Genomic DNA, 26,003 nt, shown 5'->3' on the forward strand with positions numbered 1-26,003 from the left:
ACCTTAGCAAGAGTAGTCTTGGTAGGCTAATGAGAGCAAGATCTGCCTGGAAGTTGTTTGAGAATGAATAAGTGGGAAAACAAACACAACCTAGAGTAGGCGTGGAGCCAGCCGTGGTTCTCTTTGGGTGTTTTGTTTTTAGTAAACAGTAGAAGTCTGACTTTGTAGACTCTGCTGAGAGAAAAGGGGCACAGGAACTACACCATAGGCTATTGATGCAGGAGAACTGGATTTTGGTGAAACATTGCTTTAGACACATGAAGCAAAAGAGAAGGAAAATAAGGAGGAAAGGGTGTGGCTGTACGTAAGATTGTGGCTAATGTATCAAATAGAGGGTATTTCCTCTGATACTGTGGAGAAAGTGCATGCTGAGAGAAAGGGGAACAGTGGTGGCCCTCAAGGAAAACAACCCATGGTGGATGTGGGAATGATCACAAGGTGACTCTGAGGGTTCAGCTGAGCTTGAAGGCACAGGTGCGTGGTGGCCATAGGCCGCCTGCAGCAGCCTGGATATCAGGTTCCAGATTGAGAGTTACCTGGACAGGATCACCTAAAGGTAAAGGGTGATGCTGCTGAGAATGGCAGTAGGATTATGGTTGAAGGAGTGAGACTCAATAGAGAGAACCAGCCTAGTTAGGGAAGTGAGCAGAGGAGTAGTGAAAAGAGGCCTGAAAAAAAGAGAGTAGAGTGCGGTGAGAGGAGCAAGTGCATTGGGGAGAATGGAAGGAGGGCCAGTCCTAGAAGGAGGAGGCTTATTTGTAAGCAGTATATCGGAGTGATACATTCAGACTGACATTTCTTTACCAGATAAATACCTTGGAAGGTATTTATCCCGAGTTTGTACTGTTGTTCAAAACATTATGGGGAATAACTTTATTGGAACTCAGCTGGGACTTTGCCACACAGCTTTTGACTATTTGGAGTCTTGGTGATTCTTAGCTGTTTGGAAGTGGATTTGATTTTTGCACACTGCCCGGTCATTCAGGGTCAAGTTTGGTGAAGAAAGTAGACAATCAAGCTGGATAATAACATTTTTGGTAAGAATGGAAATGTGGATTTAAAGAACAGTACTATTTTATTTATGTGACTTGTAATAGTCCCTGATAGTAATTTCCAAAGGCAGCTATGACAGTATCTTTGGAATATATGTAGCTTCTCAAAACAAAGGTCTTCCTAATACGTGGGACTGTCAGCCTTGAAGCATGGCTGGCATCCCTGGCTTCTGGGCCCTAAGTGTCAGTGTCCCTTGCAAGTCCTTGTGGCAGTCAGAAAAGCCATCACACATTTCCAAATGCTTCTGGTTGTCTCTAGACTGCCAGGGCCTGGAGGACTTGTTTACAGAGAGCCAGGGAAGAGAGGAAGATACTCTTTTCTGTCCCTTTTACTCTTTATCTATGTATCTATTTATTTACTTTGCTTTCTCTCTGGTTTTTTCTTCTTAAAAAATTTTGTTTGTTTTCACTGTGGTGTGAGGAATGACAGAAACAGGAGGGAAAAGGGATCTTTATTAAATAAAGATTGAAAATAAATGAATAATCCAAGGGAAAGCTATGGACGAATAGACGAAAAGAGACAGAAAATAGAGTAGTCGTGGGGAAACTGGAAGAAATGTTTCTGCCACATTTGTCTGTGGTCTCTTGTGATTTTCTCTGAAGCCAAGAATAAGATTTCCTGTAAGAACGCTCATGTGTTGTTGCATTATAGGGTATAACTGATTGCAGAGGCACCCTAAATAGATTTCACTGAGAATATAGTTAGAATTGTGTAAGGCTTTAAATCCAGACTGAAAGAGGAAAACAACTTGTTATAAGGCGAGTCCATTTCGACTTCATCTGAGGGGGTTTTCATGACTGATAGGCCCAAGCCCCTGTTTTAAAACGATGTTATTTACGTGATTGTCCAGGAACATGAACTTCAAAACGGTTTCAGCTCCTGAGTACCAAGTTTTTAATTTAATTTGTACAAAATGAATACCAATACCCTTTACTAAAAATAGTATACCTGGCTAGCATTTAAAAGTTATAACCTTTAGCTTGCCATGATTGCTAAAAGTCATCTGTTGTGTGTTTTTAAAATCTGCACTAACACTTGTGGACCATTCATGCCATACTGAAGCTGATTTTCTACTTTATTTTTTCAGTTGTTCATGGTGGACAATGGAGCAGATGACTGGAGAATAGCCATGACTTATGAGCGTATTTTCTTCATCTGCTTGGAAATACTGGTGTGTGCTATTCATCCCATACCTGGGAATTATACATTCACATGGACGGCCCGGCTTGCCTTCTCCTATGCCCCATCCACAACCACCGCTGATGTGGATATTATTTTATCTATACCAATGTTCTTAAGACTCTATCTGATTGCCAGAGTCATGCTTTTACATAGCAAACTTTTCACTGATGCCTCCTCTAGAAGCATTGGAGCACTTAATAAGATAAACTTCAATACACGTTTTGTTATGAAGACTTTAATGACTATATGCCCAGGAACTGTACTGTTGGTTTTTAGTATCTCATTATGGATAATTGCCGCATGGACTGTCCGAGCTTGTGAAAGGTAAGTTTGTTTCTTTTCCTGAGAACATAATTTACCATGTGGTATCTTCACAATTAAGAAAAAAAAAAAAACATTTAAGACTTGAGACGTGTAGTGTCTCACTCTTGAAAATTTTGGATTCTCTGACAGGCTTCTTTGAAATGACTGTGACAAAGCTTTTCTGAAGATTTTTTCATAGAGCAAATGCCTTCATGCTTGTGTGTTTTCTTTCTAATTTGATCAGTTTTCAGTAGAGGGCTGCCTTTATAATTTTGTGCCAAAATTTGGAGACCTAGAAATTGTTTAGGACACTTTTATTGGAAATGTGAGTTTAATGGTAATATTGAGTCATTTCTGTGCCTGATTGCTTATGAGCGTTGTTTGTCGTTGAGACAGAAATCCTGTGAAACAGTGTTGATGCAAAATGCCTGGGCTTTAGGGAATATCTTAAAGCGGTTTGTTGGTTTTAGTGCCTGTATGTAATAGTTTTCAAATGATTACTTGATAAGGAGGTTATGGGTATACGTAGTAGTTTGTATTGAACTTTCAACAATTCGTAAGAACAGGCAATGTGTATTTGTTTTAATGTCTGCAGCGCTCTGGTGGTCTAGACCTAGGCATATATTCTCAGATTTCAGGAGTGGCTCAGTGATCTTAATCAGTTATACGTTAATAATGTTAACTTTGCCATTTAAGAAGCCGGGCATGGTGGCGGGCGCCTGTAGTCCCAGCTACTTGGAGAGGCTGAGGCAGGAGAATGGCGTGAACCCGGGAGGCGGAGCTTGCAGTGAGCCGAGATCGCGCCACTGCACTCCAGCCTGGGTGAGAGAGCGAGACTCCGTCTCAAAAAAAAAAAAAAAGAAAAATAGACCTATGACATAAACAGGAATAGTTGTGTCGTAGTGGGTTACGGAGTACCCTCACATGACCTTGGTTAAGAAAATTCAAGTTGAAATTAACAGTAGAGACATAGGAATGATTTAGACATTTCTAGGAGTATTGAAAGTTCAGATGTTAGTCTTTGTAGAATTTTTTTTTTTTTTTTTTTTTTTTTGGGACGGAGTCTTGCTCTGTCACCCAGGCTGGAATGCAGTGGCCCGATCTCGGCTCACTGCAAGCTCTGCCTCACGGGTTCACACCATTCTCCTGCCTCAGCCTCCCGAGTAGCTGGGACTACAGGTACCCGCCACCACACCTGGCTAATTTTTTGTATTTTTAGTAGAGACGGGAATTCACCGTGTTAGCCAGGATGGTCTCAATCTCCTGACCTCGTGATCTGCCTGCCTCGGCCTCCCAAAGTGCTGGGATTACAGGCGTGAGCCACCGCACCAGGCCGAATTTTTTTTTTTTTTTTTTAATTTGGCTTTTGAACGTCAAGGTTATACACTCAGATAGTTTAAGGAAGAAAAACAGCTATATGAGAGTTGCTGCAAAAAAAAATAGTGAACCCTGAACACCCCCCCATCTCATTCCAGCTTTCCAGAAGCATTCACTTTAAATCTTTTTAGCCATTCTTTTGGTAACTGCTTTTTATATTTTTGTATTTTAAATACAGTTGCTTATGTTGCTGCATCTAGATTTTTTGTTGTTGTTTTGGAACTATCTATTAACTTCCTTCTGTGGAAGTCAGAGTTTTTGGTTTTTTTCTTTTCCCATATATAAACATACCCCTTTCACAACTTCACTCCTCCCTGAAAAAATGATTTTTATCTCCCTATCTCCCAGTAAGATATATAAACCCTAAAATCTATATTGTATGTTTATATTGTTATTACTGTATAAACTGCAATTGTAGCTGAACAAGATAATATATCATAATCATTTTTCCTTTCCTGCACATTTTTTATTTTTTCTGGAAGAAATGGTTGCCTCATTTTTTATTTGCTTAGTTTTCTGTATACTTATCACTAAATCATGTCTAAATTCTCTCACATTATATAAATACCTTTTACTCTTTTCAAATATATTAAGCAATTTATCAACTTCACCTTGAAGAAATGACTGTTGGAACATTCTGACTTGCATCTCTATCATGTTGGGGACTTTCTTTGCCTTTTTTGTATGCTCAGTAGCCCCTTTCTTGAACCCCATTTCACCCTCTTTCTTCATTGTTTATTTTGGTGGAATCTGTCTTCCAGTAGTTTTGAAGCAAAGGTAGTGTGTAAGAGAGATATTTTTGAGATCTTGCAGATATGGGAGTCTTTAGTCTTCTCTCATGGTTAACTGGTAATCAGCTGGATATAAAACTCTAGATTGGAAATCACTTTACTTCAGAATATTGAAGGGTCCATTTTCTTCTGGTATTCAGGGTCTAGCAGTCTGATGCCGTGCTCCTTTTTTATTTATTTATTTATTTTCTGGAGGCTTTTAGTATTGGTATTCTACAATTACACAAGGATGTATCTTGGTATGCGTCTATTTTAATCCATGGTACTGGGAACTTGGTGGACCTGTTCAATCTCGAAATTCATGTCCTTCATTTTTTGGAGATTTTTCTGAATTATTTAATGATTTTTGTTCCTATTTTCTGTTGTGTGGATAATGGCCCTCCTATATTATTCCCTAATTTTGTTATTCTTTGTTTATAGTTTTCCATTTGTTTTTGCTCTATATATGGAAGATAACCTCAAATTTATCTTTCACACTTTCTATTGAGATTTTATTTCTTCTGTATTGTGTATTAATTTCCAGTGCCTAATTTTTGATCCCTGAATGCCTTTTTTTTTAATAGCGTCGTGATTTTCTTTCATAGAAACTTTTCTCTGGAGATGTTAATTATGGCTTTTTGAAATTTTTCTCTTTGCATTTTGTTTCCCCAAAGGTGCATTTTTCTTTTGTTTTGGCTTCTGTTTTAGGAGCTTTTCATATGTACTTCAAATTTGTCAACTGCAGGCTTTATTAAAGGGTGATTTGAGTGGGGGACATAGAACAGCAATTTCAATACCTTTACATATTTTGTATCTTCTCTGACCATCTGACCAGTGCATTGGAAGTCTTTTCTGCTCTCCTGCCGTGAAAGCAGAAGCCTGAGGTGACAGCGTCTTGGGCATTGAAACACAGGGCAAAGAAGAGGTCTCAACAGTTACTGTGCAAACATTTGCTTGTTCTCCTGGTATCAGTACAGTAGCATGCTTTCTCCAGTGTCTGATGCCCTGCAGTAGGTCCACAGACCTTGTGTTGTACTGTCTCCAGATAATAGATTTTCAGACTTCTGCCAAGCTGCCAAAGAACGGTTAGTGTTTCTACAAAGCAGAAGAGGACATTTATGTGTCTAACTGCCTCCATGCCTTTTTTGAACCTATCCTCCCATTCGAAGCTCTATGGTTATCCCCACCTGCAGAGGTACTGGTGCCAACAGTGCCTAAGTCGTGGGTGAGGGGGTTGGTTCTCAGTGCATGTGCGGTTGCCTCTTGGTTTTTCACCACTGTTGCCACAGAATTCTGCATTCTCATGTCAGGTAAGTCAGTGGCCACCTGTCGACTGGCTTTCTAGCTTTTTTTTTTTTAACTACACTTTTGTCATTCATTCTTGTTGTCCTGATGGGTTTACATGCTTTTTTGCTGTCTGCTTGTTTTAATATTATTTATAATCATTTTAAGGTTGTTAAGGGAAGGAGCTGAGGCCAGCATGCTTGTTGAGCCCACCTGCTTATACCAGAAATTTTGTAGTGACTAGTTTTTAATCTCATGTCTCTGAACCTTTTTTTAGAACTTCTCTGTGTAAATATGCCATTTGAGGGATTAACGTTTTCTTTTTAAGGAAAGGTAGACTCCTTATGGTAATGCTTTGTTTCCTAGCAATCGTGGTATTTACAGGCTTATGATATTTTCTGGAGCAGATGTACCTTATGATGGTTGAAGAATAAATATGGAAAACTCTAGTTGACATACCTATTTACTTTATAAAGATAAGCCCTAATTAAAAATTATGCATAACAATGTAACAATGAGGGAAACAGCCAGGTCTAACAATATATACATCTCCACGGGTGGTCTCTAGTGCATCTGCTTCCAAAGGCCAATTAAGAGAGCCTCAAAATTGTGTACATGCCATACATTTTCTTTTCAAAAATAGTTCATCTTAGCTGTTTTAACCCATTATCACTAAATACAGAATGCCAAGGCAAGCTGTGCCACATTTGCTTAGCATCCCCAAGTCTGTGTGTTTTTTAACATGCTCAGATTGTGAGGTGATGACCATTCCTGTTTTCATGTAAAGAGGCAATAAAAGTTGAAACTGTTCATTTCATAGCAAGAATGAGAGTGTGTAGCCAGCAGTTAACATAAAGGAAACAAATCTGTGACAGTGTGGTGGGGAAGGGACAGAGGCCAAAACTCTGGATTGGGACACTGGGATTTAGTCACAGTTGTGTAATTTAGGGGCTGAGTGACCTCAGGCCAAACATCTCGCGTCTTTTTTGCCTTAGTTTATTCATTTGCCAGCTAAATGGTTTGTTAAGACTTCTTCCCAAGGTAATGTTTTATCATTACACAAATGTGTAAAGGAAAAAAAAATATTAACCAGCATTGTGTTAATAGAGGATTTTCCGCATTTGGTTTTTATTAAACTTCCCATTTTGCTGCACAAATTCTCCAGATTGTGGTTTGTAAGATACAAAGATTAAAAAAAAAATTTGTTTTTCCATAAATTTGCAATTTGGAACATGATGTCACCAGTATCTTACACTTCCGTGATAATTATTTTCTGACCCTTTTTTCCCCCTCTTATGTGAAGTTTACGATACTAAATATAACACACAGCTTTTCTATTTATTTGGTTCAGGATTTGGATTTGAATGAATCCTACCAGTTCCATCTTTGGTCCATCCAAGCATCCTCTCCATGTAAAAAGGGGAGATTCACATCTGATAGAAATTTTTTTAGTTAGATATATAAAAAGGGACTTAGATTTTTGGACTTTTTTAAAAGGAAAGAGCTAGAGAAAAAGAGAAACAGCTTTCTAGAGAAGTTTGCATTAAAAACCTATTCCTGTCCTTCTAGGAGCACAAGATTCAGAATTTCTATAAGTTTCTAGAAATTGTTCTGTACTAATGGGGAGAGCATCCTATGGGAGGCATTTTTTCCTTGTGATATTGTTTTCCCTGGCATATCATGCACCTCTGAAATTTTTTTACCTGTAGGTAATAAAAATTCTCTCTCTCTCTCTCTCTCTTTGGTGGATGATAGGAGGAAGCAGAGAAGCAAGAATCTAGCATTATTTCTGTGGCCTACATTTGTTAATAAGCAGCTTCCCCAGACCAGACCACAGTAATCTACTCTTTCTCTGGTTATGGTTTGGCTTTGTTTTAAGGTAGGCTTCAGTCCCAGGAAGAACACTGTCCTCTGAAGCAGCTGGGAAGTGTGGCCTAGTGCTGCTAAGCGATCTCATGTTCATGGGGTCCCAGGCCAAGGCATTTAATCAGAATGTATTAGGAGAAATTTCAGGAACATTTATGTTTTAGAAGAAACCTGAAACTCAGAGCCTGGGGTCCTGAAGATTGGGAATTATCCAATCCTGACTTGTACCTTTTGAGACTTCTCTAGTTTTGTAAAGATAGCGTACATAGGTAGCTATTCACCCCAAAGTGTGTTTTACTGGGCACAGTTTCTGGGCAAGAATAGTAGCTATTTTGCAAGAGGTAGAACTGGATATTGTGGGTCAGTGCAGTGTTACACAAAGAAAGGAGTTTTGTTTCTTTTTCACTGTAAGAGTTCTCAGAGCATTTAGTATATGTATATGCATTAGAAATACCCAAGAGGGAAAAGGAGTATTTGGCCATGCTTTCTGGGAAACATACTTGACACATGACAATACTGAAGTTTTGGAGATAGAAAGAAATTGAACTTTTCTGCACAGTTTGGAAATTCACAATAATGTTTCTGTGTTCAATGGAATCTTTTCCTTTTTGACATAGGTTTGTAATGCTGTGGTAGGGGGCAAATTGGGGATGGAAAGGAAAAGAGAGAGCCAAGGTGAGTTAGGTATTTCGGTGGTAGTGTTCCCAAGCAGAAAAACAAACATTGTGATAATATGTAATAAATTGGAGATTCCAGGTAATGTTTGGAATGGAAAAGGGTCATTTGGTTAAAAAAGTGGCCAGCTATTGTCCTTTCTTTTCCCATTATTTTATCTCTCAGGGCACTTAAATATGTATTAACTAGATATCATTTGTTAAGAGGGAACATTTTCTAAAAATGACTTAACAATAATTTGCTCTTTTTGAAAGTAGACAAACTGGAGAGGCATAATGCAACTTTTGAATACCTTTGGATGTCTAAACTGCATTTTAGATGAATAAAGAATAAATTCTCGTGATCACTGAAAACTAATAGATGAAAATAAATTTGGTATTTATTCTCAAATTAGCATAGAGAACCTGAGAAATAGAGACTTCAATTTCAGTTGTGTTTAGAATATACTATTCAGTGTCTTAGAAGTATATTTTGTTCTTTCATTAGAATAATCCAGGTAGATTTCACTCTTTTTTGTCACCCTGTCACTAATACTCTGCTATGTTGTATTATTTTGTTTTCGTTTTTAATTTCCTGGAAGATGGTTTCTGAAATGCAGTTGAAACATACTTTATTATATGGTCTGTTAGAGAAGCACAACCAACAGGATATAGATATAAATATATGAGAGGGGATTTATTAGGTGAATTGGCTCACAGGATTATGGAGACTGAGAAGTCCCAAGGAGAGGCCATCTGCAAGCTGGGGACAGGGGATGCTGGTATTGTGGCTCAGTCCAAGTCCAAAAGCCTCAGATCCAAGGAAGCCAGTGGTGCAACTCTCAGTCCAAAGCTGAAGGCCTGTGAATCCAAAGAGATGCAGGTGCAAGTCCTGCAGTCCAAAGGCTGGAATGCCTCAAGTTCTGATGTCCAAGGACAGGAGAGGAAGAATGTCCCAGCTCCAGGAGAGAGAGAGAGAGAGAGAGAGAGAGAGAGGGAGAGAGAGGAATTCACCTTTTCTCTACCTTTTTTGTCCTGTCCTAGCCCCCAGCCAGGATGGTGCTCACCCACATTGAGGGTGGATCTTCCTCACTCAGTTCGCTGACTCACACACCAGTCTCCTTTGGAAACACCCTTACAGACACTCAGAAATAATGCTTTACCAGTTCTCTAGGTATTCCTTAATCTAGTTAAGTTGACACCTAAAATTAACCGTCACATATGGTATATTGTGGAATATTACAGTCAAATCATGCCCCATAATAAAACTACATACAACATAAGTTTTATATAAAATAGCTGCTTTTAGCACAAGGATCAGTTATGTCTTCTGACATCAGTAGTATGAAGGAGTTGCTAAGGGAAAGCTCATGTAGGGTGAGAGAATATCTCGTTTTGTAACTAGACAGATTTCTAGTCTCTTAGCACTATTTTATAGCGCATATGAGATTTGGGGTCCCACTTTCTCTATATCCCTATAGAGAATATGTAATTTGGGGTCGCACTTGCATATGGGATATGGGCATTGAATATAATTTTGTACATACTAACTTAAAATGAACACCCTTGTTTCTGAGCACCAATAAAACAAAAAATATGATGGTAGTTGTTTACATCTAGTGAATTAATTTAGCATTGCAGTGGGCGTCTTTTAGTAACTTAATATTAATCTGTTGCTCTAACACCACATATATTCATTACTTCTCTTTGTAGAACATGCTTTTAAATGAACTTTAAGTTTCAATATGTGATCAACTCTGTATAGAGTTCTTAAATGATCTGGGTTCTAATTTTCAAGTTTTCCATTTTAAAACAGTTTCAGTGTTTTTTATCTGTTTATATAACATAAGCCAGTTGTCATGGAGGAAGGGATGAATGGCATCTGAAAGTTTCACTTGTTCTATTTGTGGTTTTTTATTATTTACATAAGATGAATGTGAAATAGGGAGCCACATATTAGAGTGCTAGCTCATTTTCCTGGTCTGCCAGCCATGATTTTATTTTGTATTTTCAGGAGAGTCACCCAGAGGCCTACTCCTTTTCCAGCACTAGCCATTAGAGATGCCTATTTCCTGATGATTTACTTAAATTTGAAACATGTTACTTGGGATCAGGTTTCTTTAATAGTTGTAAAAATAGTCATAAAATATTCATTGCAGTGCTGGGAAAACATATCCACCTTGATTTATTACAGAATATTGGATAGTTATTGGATAATGAGATTATTTCCTACCACTTGAAGATTCAGCTGTTGCCAAGTAAACTCTAAGCATTTCATCAATGGATTTGTAATTTGTGGTTGATGGCAATGTAATACTTTGTAAACTTATACTTCCAAGTGGGTCTGATTCATACATACAGATATAGCATTTTCAGGCTCATAAATGAGTCACAACTTTAAAATGGGCCCTTTCAAGTTATAAAAGTCGGCAGTTTGAAAGCATTCATCCTGCATCTGTGACTTGCAAAACATCAATGCTAAGTATAATGTTTGCCAAATAAATTGGTCATTAAAGTCTTTTATGGAAAGAAAAACCAGTACTCTCTCAAATTCAATTTTCTCTTCTTTCTTATGTAGATATGCTTTTTGTTTTGTTTTTCGTAGTTTTATTTTTCGAGTTGGAGTCTCGCTCTTGTCACTCAGGCTGGAGTGCAGTGGCGCAATCTTGGCTCACTGCAACCTCTACCTCCTGCATTCAAGCGATTCTCCTGCCTCAGCCTCCCAAGTAGCTGGGACTACAGGTGCCCGCCACCATGCCTGGCTAGTTTTTTATGTATTTTTAGTAGAAACGGGGTTTCACCATGTTGGCCAGGCTGGTCTTGAACTCTTGACCTCAGGTGATCTGCCTACTTGGCCTCTCAAAGTGTTGGGATTACAGGCATGAGCCACCCGCCCGGCCTTGTTTTTATTTTTTAACTCTTTTTGGTCTACCTCCTGAGAGAACAATGAGGAGTAGTATTGTTGGCAAGGGGCTTCGAGATCCTGGTTTAAAGAATGCAGATTGAAAATACCAGCAGTGTTAAATTCACGTAGAAAAAACATGAAAAGCTCAGCAGCTCAGGAATCCACCCTCAATGATCTCATAGTGAGTTCGTTATGGCCCTCCTCATCCTGTCATCCATGCTGATGTACAGATTTCATGGAATAGAGGTCCTAAGTGTTTTCTGACTTTGAAAATCCCTGTAATTATCCATATATACATTAGCAGCATGCATGTGTGCACTCCTGGGTAGCATTCTCATGTAATTCAGCTTGAGAACCACTGTGCCAGATAAAAAGAAGGAACACAAAGTCTAAATGTAAACATGCTGACATTCAAGCCATTTTGTCTTTAAGGAAATTAATACATTTCTTAGACATAAATCGGGCTTGGTTGGAGAAAATGCAAGTGCTTCCTATTTCCTGCTGGATTTTCTGCATTGTACTTTTTAAAATTTTATACTCTTTATTTTAAAATATTTCCTTAATGTAAAATTGTATTAATACAACCATAGAAATGCAAGACAAAAGTGCCTTTACATGCCATAAAAAAAGACATTTTATATTTTGCTGACCTTGGACGGATCTGCCTTCTGTTATAATGTTAAGATTTTATAACCTTAGTCCATGTTAATGGACTTGCTTACTATTATGAGAATTAAATGGGGAACGAGGTAGATTTTAGTATTGTATCCGCAAGCTGGTGTGAGGTAATAAAGCACCTACTGTGTTTCAAGGAAGCCTCTTGGCTTGAGTGTCTTAGGAGGGACTATGTGAACTGTTTCTCTGCTGCTTGCTGACTGGTAGAGCAATGTCTAGTCTATGGATGGTTCCTGAGGCTCTGCGGAGAGGGGCATCAGTCTGTCCCACCCTGATAGTTCCAATGCTGTTTTGTCTCTCATTGAAAATCCCATGAGTCAATAAATAGTCAGATCGCTGTCAAATAATTAGGGATACTGAAAAAGGCCCAGTCATCAAGTATTTAAACCATAGTGTGGTGGTAAAGTCAAAGCCATTTTGGGTTTGTGGCCATTATTCAGTGACTGTTTGGTGAATAAATATTAGAATTTAAAAACTTTATGTAGAATTTTACCATGATTTTTGGTTACACCGTAAAAAGACAAAAGGATCTTTGTCATTTTTTAAAACAACTTTATTGAGGTATAATTTACGCACCGTAAACTGCACCTATTTAAAGTGTGCAAGCCAAGAATTTTAGGGGCTACGCAACCATCACTGCAATCCAGTTTTAGAACAGTTCCATCACCCTCCAAAACTTTCATCATCTCCGTGCCCATTTGCAATAAATCCCTTCTCCCTCCTGCAGTCTTCCAGGTGACCACTAATATGCTATCTGTCTCCATAGATTTGCCTTTCTGAGGCTGTCATATAAATTGAATCAAATAATATATAGTCTTTTACATCTAGTCTTTTTTACTTAAAGATTTTGATGTTTGCCTATGTTGTAGTATGTATTGAAGTTTGTTCCTTTTTATTGATGAATACTATTCTGTTGTAAGAATATGCTACAATTCGGTCACTCATTCACCAGTTGATCTGACATTTAGTTTGTTTTCTGTTTTTGGCTACTAAGAATAGGGTTGCTGTGAACTTTTGCACACAATTCTCTGGATGAACATGTTTTTTTTCTCTTAGGTAGCCATCTAAGAGTATATAATTTTACAAACCCACCAGCAATCGGCAATGTTTGAAGGTTCCAGTTTTATTACATCCTTGACAACATTGTCAGTTGTGTGCACGTGTGTGTATTATATCATATATATTGTCATATCTGGATATGGATATATAGCATTGCCAGGATGCCTGAATATACACATATGCATATGTCTTAATGTGTGTATATAAACATACAGAAATATATGGTCTTAATATACATTTATTTATAGTCTTATAACCATTCTAGTGAGTATAAAGTGGTATCTTATTGTGGTTGTAATTTGCAGTCCTCTAATGACTAATAATGGTGAATATCTTTTATGTGATCATTAGTTCTTTGTGTATCTTCTTTGGCAAAATGGCAATTCAAATTGCCCATTTTTAAACTGGGGCATTTGTCTTATCAAATTTTAAGAGTTCTTTGTATATTCTGATTACTAGTATGTTATCAAATATATGATTTGCAAATATTTTCCATGGCTTGCATTGTAATTTTCATTTTCGTTGTGTTTGAATGTGCTGAGGCTATGTACCCTTGGCTTTCTCTAAGTCAGTCTTGCCTTGCCTCCCAAAGCCATGCAGGAAAAAAGCCAGCTACACACAGACAGCTGACTTTGAGCTCTTTGAAGAGGCTTAACTCCCTTGTTCAGTTCTGTGCTTCACATGCCTCTTCTTGCTGCCCTTTTCCTACCCTGAAGTCTTTCTTTTCTAGTAACCACTATTTTCTAGTAACAGCAAACAGAGGAAAGAGCAAAAAAAGACTGTTTTTCAATCCTGCTTAAAAAGTCTTTCCAGTTCTTGATTGATCCACAGCATTATTCATGACCAAAAGCAAACATTTGTAATGTGTCTGACCCCGTTTTAGGGATGCAGCTAGACATTGTGAAAAACCAAGCTCCTTCCTCCCTTTTAGGTGACCTTGCTGGGTTTTATAACCATCCACAGTCATGACTTTGGAAGGACGATGCTCTAGCCATGGGCTGCTTGACCAAATGATCACTGTGTGACTGTTCTTTGTACTGTGCTTTGTATCACAGTCACAGGATATTATAGTAAAGCTCATAGGGATGTGGCAATTGATTTTGACATATGATATTCTCAGTACTGCAGGAGCAAAAGCTGTTTGAGTGACTACTGTCTAATATCTTTGCTTTCACGTCTCTGCTCATGGTTTAGTCTTCTAAAAGCTTCCTGTGTCATATAAAATATACTGTTTCAGTTTATTAAATTGTATGTAATATTCTAACAGAAGATATAATTTAAAAATTTTAGAGACTTTTGGTATTTAATGTTGTGGTTTTAGAACTTCATATAAAACTTCATGTAAGAATCATGATTTGTGAATATGAAAGCCACAAAGTAAGGCACATATTATTCAGAACCAATTTATTAGCAGAAAATATCTTTTATGTCAGTGATCGTGGGGAAAATTAAATTTAGTGACTTTCTTGCTTTAAAGAAATGGTTGTGATGGAGCATATTAGTAATTATAAACTGTTTTTGAACAAAACTAGTTTATACTAGGCATAGGTGGAGAATCATCTTAAAGGCCCATTTGGTATTATTTGGAATAATACCTTTTATGCCAGAGGGCATCTTACGAAATGAAACATCCAGTAGACAAAGATCAGTAATTTTAATCTGGTTTAAATATTAATCTGTTTTTGTCCCAGAGGACATAATGTTATCAAATGAAATACCCAATATAAAAAGATCAGCTTTAGTCATTAGTTGTAATCTAATTTAATGGTGACCAGCCCTTAGAATTTCTGGCTTACTACATGTCTGGAAGGGAATGAGTATTCTTATATTTATTGTTGTTGTGATAATCTGCCTACTGTGCTTTCTACTATTTTTAGTAAGGTGTTTTTGTTGTTTTGTTTTATTTTGTTTTGCTTTTAAGATGGGTTCTGAGAAGTTTGGAGGTGTCGGTGTGAAGTGAGAAGCCACTCTGCTAGGTTTTTTATCCCTATTTAAAGATTCCATTTTTGAAATATCACACTGATACCTTTTGTTCCTCCTCTTAACCATCATTCACCGACTGTATCATCTAGATCTCTGTTCTTGCAGCCCTACCAAGGTCACTGGCATTTATTGTGATGTAGGTGCCTGATAGATAGTTGGGTGGTAAAAGGGATGAAGGTGCCACATTAGACAGTTTTGATGTGATCAGGAAAAGAACCAGGGGGACTGTTGTAGTCAGTAGTCAGTGATGTAGTTGCTTAAAACTTTTGTCTGGCTCTGATTAGGTTAGGAGATGAGTTCCCTGCGGGTTAAAGGTGTTCATTAAGTGCTTATGGTATTCTATACCATGTAAAAATGGGGGTACAAAAGCCTTATCTGAATCAAGCTCCTCAATGGTAAAAGGTGTATTTGATACCATCTGAATAGCCATAGAGCCCAGAGCCCTTTAATATCTGGGTCAGATAAAACCTTACAAGTCGTCTAATCTTATCAGGCCAAGAGGAACACCAACTGCTGTCATTCCATGAGGACTTGAGGGGTAAATGTTTCTGCACAGATGTGTACCTATCAGTTATAACAATAGAAGAATGATAATTAACACTTAATGAGTGACTTAAAGTGTTGAAATTTAACCCTACAATGGGCCGTTATGAAGAGGATTACTAATGGGAATATTATATATTAAATGTGAAAAAAAGTATTACATCTTTATCTGGTTCATTTGCAAGTAATTAAGGTTTTACCATTTAGTAAATTAACAAAGGTTAATAAGGAAATCTGCATTAACTTAAAATTTATGTGATTCAGGAGCAAAAATAGCACTTACTGAATATCTGAAAGACTGCAGACAAATTGGTCTTGGAAATCTGAAGCCTTCCTTATGTGCTGGACTGACAGGAGGAGGGCTTCACAGAAACGTGACAGGCATGGTTCAGCACTGCTTGAAACCCTTCTGTGTGTTCACCCTGGAAGTATTTCCATTTACTCTGCTGGAGCACACAGACTTCAGACAGAGTTTTCTTCATCTTTTATCTTGGTTGTTGCCTTACGGGCTCTCAACAACTGTGCAGCTGCCATCATTGTGTGAGATTTGCAATGGGGCGAGTGGGGCTAGTGGGGAGTAGAGGAGCAGTGGCAAGCCAGGGAACCCTGTTCTGAGGCAACAGTAGTGACAGAGCTCCAAAGTTTTTGTGACTGTTGTGAGTAACCTTAAAGCAGCATTTCAACTTTCCTTTCATGAAACTGTCCATGTGCTAAGATCACTGCCACTCAACTTAGGTCCTGCTGTGCATTTAATTTCTTGGGTATTTCCTGAAAGCCCCACTAATAGGAATAGCAATCTAGAATTGTTCCTTTTGGAAATGCACTCTGCAAATGCTGCTCACTGAGGTCTGCAGAACTTCTGCTAATCCCCACCACTGCCTCTGGGAAAAAAAGGATCACGAGTTTTAAACCCTCACGTTTCACTCCCTCATACAAGCATATCTTCAAGTAATCACATAACTGAATGTGCCTGAGTAGACTAAATTTGAAAGAGAACATAATTTTTTTCATTGCTCTTTATCCAGTTTTACTTTGTATTAGAGATTTTATCTGGTTTAGACTTTGTCTTAATTTGTGCTTCTTATTGATAATGTTTTGTAGGGAAAAATAGCAGCAAGGATTAAGAAAATGAAAATATTCTTTTTAGTGTGGTGCACTAGTTAAAGCAGGGGTTGGTAAACCATGGCCCTTGGGCCAAATCTGGCCCACCACTTGTTTTTGTAAAGCCTATGAGCTAAGAATAGTTTTCACATTTTTTAATTGTTTGGGGAAAAAGAGATTATGTGATAGAGATTATTTGTAATCTACAAAGCCTAAAATATTTATTACCTAGCCTTATGCTGAACAGGTTTGCCAACCTCTTATCTAAAGTAGTATCATTTTGTCAAATTTGTTTTAAGCACAGTGTGATATTTTAAATTACAAAGCATTTAAAAATTTTTACTTTGGGGTCAGACGATGGATTTGTATTTGTTATAGCTTAAATCTGGAGGCACCACCCCCTACCAAATAATCACTATAATATCTTTAGGACTAAATATAAACTACTTTTGGTACCAATGATCAAACATTAACATTACTGCCAGTGATGGTAGGTGCAAGTACCATACTCAGTAACCCAAGTCTTTCTGACTAGTACTAGCTAGATGCATGAGTAATTTATTTTTACATATAGTAAATAAAAACTACCTTATTGGCCTGTGCAGTGGCTCATGCCTGTTATCCCAGCAACTGGGAGGCCAAGGTGGGAGAATTGCTTTAGGCAAGGAATTCAAGACCAGCCTGGGCAACATAGTGAGACTCCCATCTCTGCAAAAGTAAAAAAAAATAAAAATTAGCCAGATGTGGTGGCATGTGCCTCCAGGCCCAAATACTTAAGAGGCTGAGGCAGCAGGGTCCCTTGAGCCCAGGAGTTTGAGGCTGCAATGAGCTATGATCACGAGGCTATACTCCAGCCTGGGAAACATAGTGAGACCCTGTCTCAAAACAAAGCTGCCTTCTCCATTCATCTACAGAGAATGCAGTAAGATATGAAAGAATTGCTCTGATCTCTTGAGGAATCTGGTCTCCTAGATTTTACCTTCATTGACCTTGGGTAACATCAGTACAACAGTGAGTCATTAAGAAATCGAATCTGAAAGCTGTGGAGGAGCAGGTCTTGGGATGGACTTGGAACAGAAGCCTCCAAAACGTAGTCATTGGACATTGGCAGCATGCCTTTCCTTTGACTAGGGAAATAATGTAAAGTCTTTTTGCAATATATCTCTCTGCAAGCATGTAAACTGAGCTATGCAAAAAGCAGTAGCTCCAGGCAAGTTATTCTTAGGGCAATTATAAGGATAAAATAACTTTTTTGCTACTGTTTAGTGGAGTACTGTAATAAAATACCGTGATTGCCTTTGTCCCCTGGTCTCTGCTTCCAAATACAGGACTGCTTCTGCCAAGTAAAGCCTATGTTACTTAACATGGGAGAAATTGACCAGCAAAAGATTAAAATAATTCCTGTTTGATTTTCTTATAGGAATCTCTACTAAGACCTCTTATGAAGTTTGCCTGCTATCTCTCTTAAGCAATACTACCTTTTCCATAAACAATGTTCATTCCTTAGAAGAGTATAAAGGAAGACGCTATAATTTGTCTAAAATACCAGATATCAGAGACAGTGTCATGGTTGTGATAACATTTTTACCTTAAATTAAGAAAACATTCACAGAACATGTTTTATAGGCAATCCGGAACTTTAATGGCATGATAAGAATTCCATATTATATTCAGATTGTAGCTTTCCTTTCCCCACGTCTTCATGCTGTTTGATCCTTCAGACAGGCTATAGGTCTGGCTCATTTTGGCTGGGCCTGCTGTGGGCCAAAGGACTATCATTTTAAGGCAATTTTCAAGCTAAGTAAAAATAATATTCCCCTTCCACATTATTTTTGATGGCTGTATTTTTCATATTTAAGACAGTTTGAGATATGACTAAAAATTGCAGTGGTGATTCTTTGGCAAAACAAGTTGATTTCTTGAATGCTGCAGATTTTTGTACCTTTCCAATACAGCCTAATTTGTCTTAGCTACTTTTCGATCTATTTTGCACATAGCCTTGGATATTCTTGATTTTAGTATATGTTTCCTTTTCATATAATGGTCTTTGCTAGGAAGGAATAAATCCTGACATACTGTTTTTAGTGAACCAACATACATGAAATTTTACAAAAACAAAAAAAGCCAACATGTTGGTTAAGTGTTAAAATAAATTTAATTAATTAATTAATTAATTTTACTTTTTAAATATTTTGAGACAGAGTCTCGCTCTGTCGCCCAAGCTAGAATGCAGTGGCGCGATCCCAGTTCACTGCAACCCCCACCTCTTGGGTTCAAGTGATTATCCTGCCTTAGCCTCCCGAATAGCTGGGATTACAGGCGCCTGCCACCATGCCCGGCTAATTTTTGTATTTTTAGTAGAAATGGGGTTTCACCATGTTGGCCACACTGGTCTCGAACTCCTGACCTCAGGTGATCTGCCTGCCTAATTCATATTCCTACCAGAAGTGTATAAGTATTCCCTTTTCTCTGCAACCTCCCCAACATCTGTTTTTTTTGTTTTGTTTTATTTTTTGAGATGGAATTTTGCTCTTGTTACCCAGGCTGGAGTGCAATGGCATGATCTGGGCTCACTGCAACCTCTGCTTCCCAGGTTCAAGTGATTCTGTTGCCTCAGCCTCCTGAGTAGCTGGGATTACAGGCACCCGCCACCATGCCCGGCTAATTTTTGTATTTTTAGTAGAGACAGGGTTTCACCATGTTGTCCAGGTGGGTCTCGAACTCCTGACCTCAGGTTATCCGCCCGCCTCGGCCTCCCAAAGTGTTTACGGGCATGATTATAGGCATGAGCCACCGCACCTGGCCATAAATTAAAAAGAATGTATCTGTAATTTGGCCACCTTGATTCACATTCAAGTTAATCTTTTTGGTCTTTTTTGTAAGAAGCCAAGGTATTTGAACCACCCTTATGTTTCCCAGTTTTTTATATCAGTAATCACTGGTATTCTACCAAAACCATTCTGCTAATTAGTTTTTTCCAACATCACTGCTAGGCACAAAGAGAGAATGTGAGTCAATCAGAAAGAGAACTTGTGCTGCTACAGGAGGTGTCTCAAATCAAGGGGGCTATTTTAGACATGTCTTACTGCTATAGATTAAATTTTTATGTTCCCCCAAAATTCACGTTGAAACCTAATTTCCAGTGTGATGATATTTGAAACTGGGGGCTTTCGTAGATGATTGGGTCATGAGGGTGGAGCCCTCATGAATGGGATTAGTGTTCTTATAAAAAGAGACCCCAGAGAGTTCCCTAGCCCATGGCCCTGTGAGGACACAGAGAGAAGGTGATTGTCTGTGAACCATGAAATGGGCCCTCACCCGACACTAAATCTTCCTGTGTATTGATCTTGGACTTCTCAGCCTTCAGAATTGTGAGAAATAAATGTCTGTTTTATATAAGCCAGTCAGCTTATGGTATTCTGATATAGCAGCTCAAACAGACTAAGACAATTACTCTTCCCTAAAAAGAGAAAAAAGACTGAATGCACAAGTCTGTTATGGATTACAAATGGCTAGGCATTCCAAAATAAAACAAAATTAAAAAAACAGGATCATATATTATTTAAGTGTCATCTTTTAAATACCCTTCAGTAAGTCTGACCATGTGGTCTCCTGGATTTGCTTTGTGTACAGCTGTGGGCTATTTTCTTTGAGCTAATGTGGGCAGACCATTGTCAGAGACTCATAGATGACTGACACTAATCTGACTGGAATTTCTCAGACAGCACATTCTGTTGAAGTTGGTTGTCCTGTTGCCAGACAAATGATTAGCACTTTTAAAATAAGTTTTATCAGCCTCGGGGCTATTCTTTGGCCAGATACAGTCTTTGAAGGTAAAAGTTACAATTCATGTTATGTGGCAAATAAAGTTAAAACATAGAAGTATCCACATCTCCCAGCACATAAGCTGGCACAAAGCTGGTGTTCAATTAATGCATTGTCTGTTAAGCATTACCTGAAGTAAAACAAGGGATATTTTCCCAAATTTTCATGGAGTATTATACCACTGATTCACAGCTTGACTCCTTGAGGGCAGGGATGATAGCTCTTATTTTCCCTGTGCCCGAAACCTGGAACAGAACCAGTGATCAGAAAATAGTTGTTGGATAAGAGAATCGGGCTAATTTTTGATATTTTGCTGATTTTTAAGGTTCATTCCTCATCATGTCCTCAGATTTAATTAAATTGGAATATAGGTTCCCACTCACCCCCACACCCCCCAAAAAAGACACAAGAAGAAAAACAGAATGGTAGCATATGAGCTTAAATAAAGAGGCTAATCAAAATCTAACTTCTCCAGGGACTTAGGAAGTGTTTCATAAGCTGCATTGCAATCAGTAAGTTAGATTTGCCCTTATTTATATTAAGACCCATTTCTAAAGATATTCATTTATTAGGAGTGGAAAAGAAAACCCTGCAAACAGGTCCAGGGGCAGGCAATGAAAAGAGATATAAAATTTCTTACCCATTATCTTATTTACAGATATATATATTGGCATTTCTACTTGGTCGTGGGGACCATAAATATAAAAAATGGCATAGTGTTTGCCCTGTAGGAGCTTACAGTATAATAGGTGTATGCATGTGTAAACAAACTGTCCTTTGAGAGAGAAGCAATCACTATAATCAAGGGACAAGCAAACAGGTCATTAAATCATAATTTCAAAACTCAGGGGAAGACTTTCTGGAAAGAAAACTTGATTTGAGGCTTCAGAATAAATCCAATTTCAAAAGGCCAAAAAGTGAGGCAGGATATCCCAGACAGAAGGAACAGCATAAATACAGGCATGGAGAAAGGGAAGGTGCAGGGCAGTTTCAAGGGTCAGAGAAGTATCTGTGTCTAAGTGAAGAATTTATGAAGAAGGGTTGCAGTTGGAAATTAAGCTAAATTGGAACTGATGCATGGGAAAATATGGAGTCTGGATTTTAGTCCATAGGTATGTTCCCAAATTCTTTCTTAGTGATGTTTATGCCAGTGGCGTTATTATTTATTAGAACGTTTATTACATTGACATTTTTCTTAAATACTTTGACTTACTATAACTATGGATAATAATCCTGTATTACTTGCTCTGAATAAATTCAAAAAACCAAACACTTACAACATTTGAATTTGACACTGTTCCTTCACTAATGCTCTGAGCTGAACCTGCAGGCTTGTTAAAAAGGGAGATGAGCACACATCAGAAGCATGATCCTGACCTATGAGCACTAAACTGACACCTTTTCTTAGCTATACTGAAAGAATCAAAAGAGGATCAAAATGAAAATAAATTCCTAAGAGATACTGTATTTTTAAATCTTGAGGCTCTATACTACTGAAATTCATCTCAAGTACCTCCTAAAAATTTGGCCTGTGCCACTGCCTACATCTTATGCCTTCAGAAACTCAGCTAGAGACACTAGAGCAGGCCTAAAGTGTTTTAGGTATCTGAGTAATACAAATGCTGCTCATATTTTAGAAGGAAAACCCTGGCAGCATTGTAAAGGGCAGTTGGGAGAGGCCAGGCACTGGAAACAGGAAAGCCAGCTGAGAGGCTGTCATGTAGCCAGGCTAGTGGGGAGGGGTCTCCATTAAAGGGTGGATCCTTTAACATTCAGTACTGAGAGAGGAGGACCAAGTGACCCAGACAGAGGCCAGAGAGAAAGTTTGAAGAGGAATCTAAGATTTCTAACGTATGTGAAGTAGCAAATGTAGTAGGTGCTTACAATATATACTGAACACAGGAGGAGAGAGTTGAAGAAGGGGCAATGATGGATTTTATCTTGTAGATGCCCAGATGTTGAAAGGCAGAAGAGAAGAAGGTGGTCAAGACAAGCCTGGGTATACCTCCATCTAAAGACGTTGTTTATATAACGGGGGAGAAAGAAAGGACAAATACATCAAGGCTCAAGTCACAGAAAGGGAAGTTAAGAGAATTCACATCAAATGGCCCTTGGCATCTGTGAAATGAAAGATACAGTTATGTATGAAAGGCAAGCCTGGTGAAGAAATGATGAAAATTCTAAATTCAGTAAATGAGGGATACTACAATTTGTTCTACCCAAGGCCATGGTGTGAATAAGGGGCTTAACTATCATGCTTTTAAATATTACAGATTCTGCATAAATCCCAAAATACTGCAACTTCCAATTCACATGGCAATTACTATGGAAATTCAGCTAGAAGCTAATATAGTATGATTCTCCTGCGTGTCTGAAGGGTCCCACATTGCTAATTCCACAGGACCTACACCAGCAGTCACAAAATGCACACATTCTCTGCGTCAGAGTCACAGGATTTTGGAAGTTATGGATGGGAGGGATTTTCAAGGTTACCTTGTTCAACTATTAATTTAATTCTTGAATCCTATCAACCACACAAAGGGTCATTCAAGCCATGCTTGAAATCTTAAAGAATGCATGTACCAACTCCTGAAAAAACCTGTTACGTTCTTGGGCCAATTTATTTTATTTTTAAATATATACAAATTCCCTCAGAGGAAATAATAATAATAGTTGTGCCTTTACTGGCTGGTTAAACCTGAATTTCTTGGTTTACCCATGACCCTGCAGCTCCCAGTCTTATCAGAACAAGAAGTAAGAATCAGGCTGATGCCTTGTTTCATGGCACCAGAGTTTACTTGATGCAAATATGAGGTTCCTTCTGTTTAAGATGTTTGGAACATTTTAATTTTTAAATGCATTGTGTTTCGTCTCCAGAGCTCCAAAACACTCATTGTAACCTCCTTAAGAATCTCTCCTTGCTGTCGATCTGGAATTATGTTGGATCTACCTGACAATAAGCTCCCTAATGCAGAGTCCACTTCTCATTCATGCATTGCTTCGTTTAACCATCTGTCAGCTGCATATTGAGTGCTTGCTTGATGCCAGGCTCTATTCTAGGTCCAGGGAGAGTACACTGGCAGGTTATTTACATTCCACTGAATTCCACTGACTCTTATGTAGATAAATCATAGGGCCTTGCCCAATGCTCTGCACACCGTAACTGATCCATGAAGCGCTGATAAGTCAATGAAGTACATCAGATAGTGGGCTTGAGGATAACTCTTTTGCTGCTGTCTGAGAGGGGTGAGGCCGAAGCTACCTGCAGCCCCAGCTCAGATCTCAAACCTCACAGGATTTGGGGGTTTTAGTATGCATTCAAAAACAAATATATAAAAAAAGCGTGCCCTATATCTAGTCCAGGGGAAATTTGAGCTCAACAGAGGTGAGGAGGTAGACAGGGGAGCAGGATTAAAGTAGCAAACACTGATTGCCTCACTCTTCTCCATCCTCCCCAAGAGTTACCTGCCCTGTCTGGTTTAGCCCGTTATCTGCCTGATGAGTGCATGCTTTCTGCTAGAGGTAGCCTAGACTGGCAGCACAGTTGATGTTACTAAGAAAAACTAGTGGTAAGACATTTATTTTCTAAAAACATTTGAATCACAGCTGAACTCGAGGTGCATGTGTGAATGTGGGCAGTGTTTGAACTTTCTCCCTGCCTCCCTCATGTGAAGTTACAGAAGCTGATACACCAAGCGACCCGTCACAGCCTCTGAGTACTTGTCATTTCTTTCTGCCCCTGCTGCTTACATACCATTGGCAGCTCCAAGAGACACGTTCTTGGGCGGCCTGGATTGTATGTTCTCTCTAACAATAGCATCTGTTCAGCCCTGAAAGATAGGTCTCCTTTCCTGCTCTGTGCTCCCTCTTTATTGTCCTAGCAGCAATATGTTCTGTCTTTTCGCCCCTTGGGGCAGGGTTTTGCGTTCTTTCTCATAGGGAGGAAATGACTTGCAATGCTATGAGAATGAGTTTTCTGTGAACTCATTCAGCCTCTGTAAAAATTAGGAAACAAGATTTTTTCCTAAAAGCAACTGGAAAACAAGGATTTAATTATTTTTCATTTAAGAACGACTAACCTTGAACTTTGATTTGCGGGGAAAAAAACAGAGGGTAACATTCCCTTCAGTTATGTCCGTGAAATGCTTGTATATGACTATATATGCAAGCTTTCATTTCTTTAGTTTCTGTAGCTCCATACTTCATTGAAAAGTTCAGAAATAAGGAACTGTGTAAAAACGAGTAAGGCTTGTTTCCTCGATATTTCTACATGTGTAAGTCTCTTACACAAGAATTTTTAAAAATTAATCTTGAACTATATATCATCAAGGTAAAGCACGGTTTAATTTTTTATGATTTGTCTTTCCTTCATTAAAGTTTAACATTTTAAGAAGGACATAAACATGTTTATAAATGGTTTAGCTGGAGATTCTGCCTGTTAACATCCTAAATATGCTTGTAGCTTTATCGTAGCCTTCCTTCCTGAGAACTGAAGTAAAAAACACACACACTCAAATTGAAAAGTGGACCTGGTTTACTAATTAATTTGCAAAATGAAAGAGGTAGACTAGCTAGTTGGTTTTTTTCCAGCCCGAACTTCTGTGCCTTTGTGATGTTGCAATGATTTGGCGGGTGTCAGGAGGCACTCTGGAGATGTATCTTTAGTGTGGTGATCGTGTTTTGTTGATCCATATGCATTATTTTGCACAATCAAGTAATGTGTAGTACAGCAATGCATTATAATAACGGGTAACTGTTGTCATGTTCTCAGGGATGCACACATGTATTTCTGTAAACCAGTCAGATATCAGCTCCAAGGCATAAAAGATCCAGACTATGTCTGGTGCCTACTAGTGCTCATTAACTCTTTTCCGAGCTACTTTGAAAAACAGATGCATTATCTCATTCATTCCAGGGTGATATTGCACATAAGGGGGCAGACACTGGTTCTGGGTGGGGAGTGGTGAAGAAATTTTACTTTTTACGTCTAAAATATAAATACCAAATCAGACCTATTAGTATCCTGTGGTGTTAGAATGTCATGGAGGGCAATTAGGGAAACAAGTGTCTAAAAAGTCTTCTCAGAGGAGTGAAAATGAAAAAAAAAAAAACAAGTCAAGAAATCCAGATTATCCTAATATCTGTGCTAGAGGGTCTGAGGTTTAGAGAGTTAAGGTCGCGATCAGGTTACCTGGCAGGTAAGTGATGCGGCCGGCTGGGCTCTGCAGGCTTGGCTGACCATAAAGACCCAATGCAGTGTTAACCTATTAGCTGACTTTGTTGGCTGGCCTGGTAGGAGTCAGATGTGCAGGCTTTAGGGAGTTTGAGGTTATATAATATGTGCATAAAGTTTAACCAAACATTAATGGAGGCACTGGGGAAGTAGACAGGGTTATGCTCACCATGTTTCTAAGCAGTCCATTG

General features: G+C 38.5%; 1 protein-coding gene across 3 annotated transcripts in view; it reads left to right on the forward strand.

The window, feature by feature from the left end:
* KCNN2 (potassium calcium-activated channel subfamily N member 2) overlaps positions 1 to 26,003 on the forward strand; it is a 147,100-nt gene that overhangs the window by 44,887 nt on the left and 76,210 nt on the right. The window contains exon 4 of one of the 3 annotated variants that reach the window (XM_055298462.2): positions 2,141 to 2,559. The exons of 1 other annotated variant lie outside the window; for it this stretch is intronic. In XM_055298462.2, coding sequence (XP_055154437.1) covers positions 2,141 to 2,559 — 419 coding nt within the window. Of the gene's footprint in view, positions 1 to 2,140; positions 2,560 to 5,898; positions 5,996 to 26,003 lie in introns of those variants that run through there. One more of the 3 variants, XM_055298463.2, reaches the window with a different exon arrangement.

The sequence above is a fragment of the Symphalangus syndactylus genome, chromosome 11, assembly GCF_028878055.3.
Source record: "Symphalangus syndactylus isolate Jambi chromosome 11, NHGRI_mSymSyn1-v2.1_pri, whole genome shotgun sequence".
NCBI lineage: Eukaryota > Metazoa > Chordata > Mammalia > Primates > Hylobatidae > Symphalangus > Symphalangus syndactylus.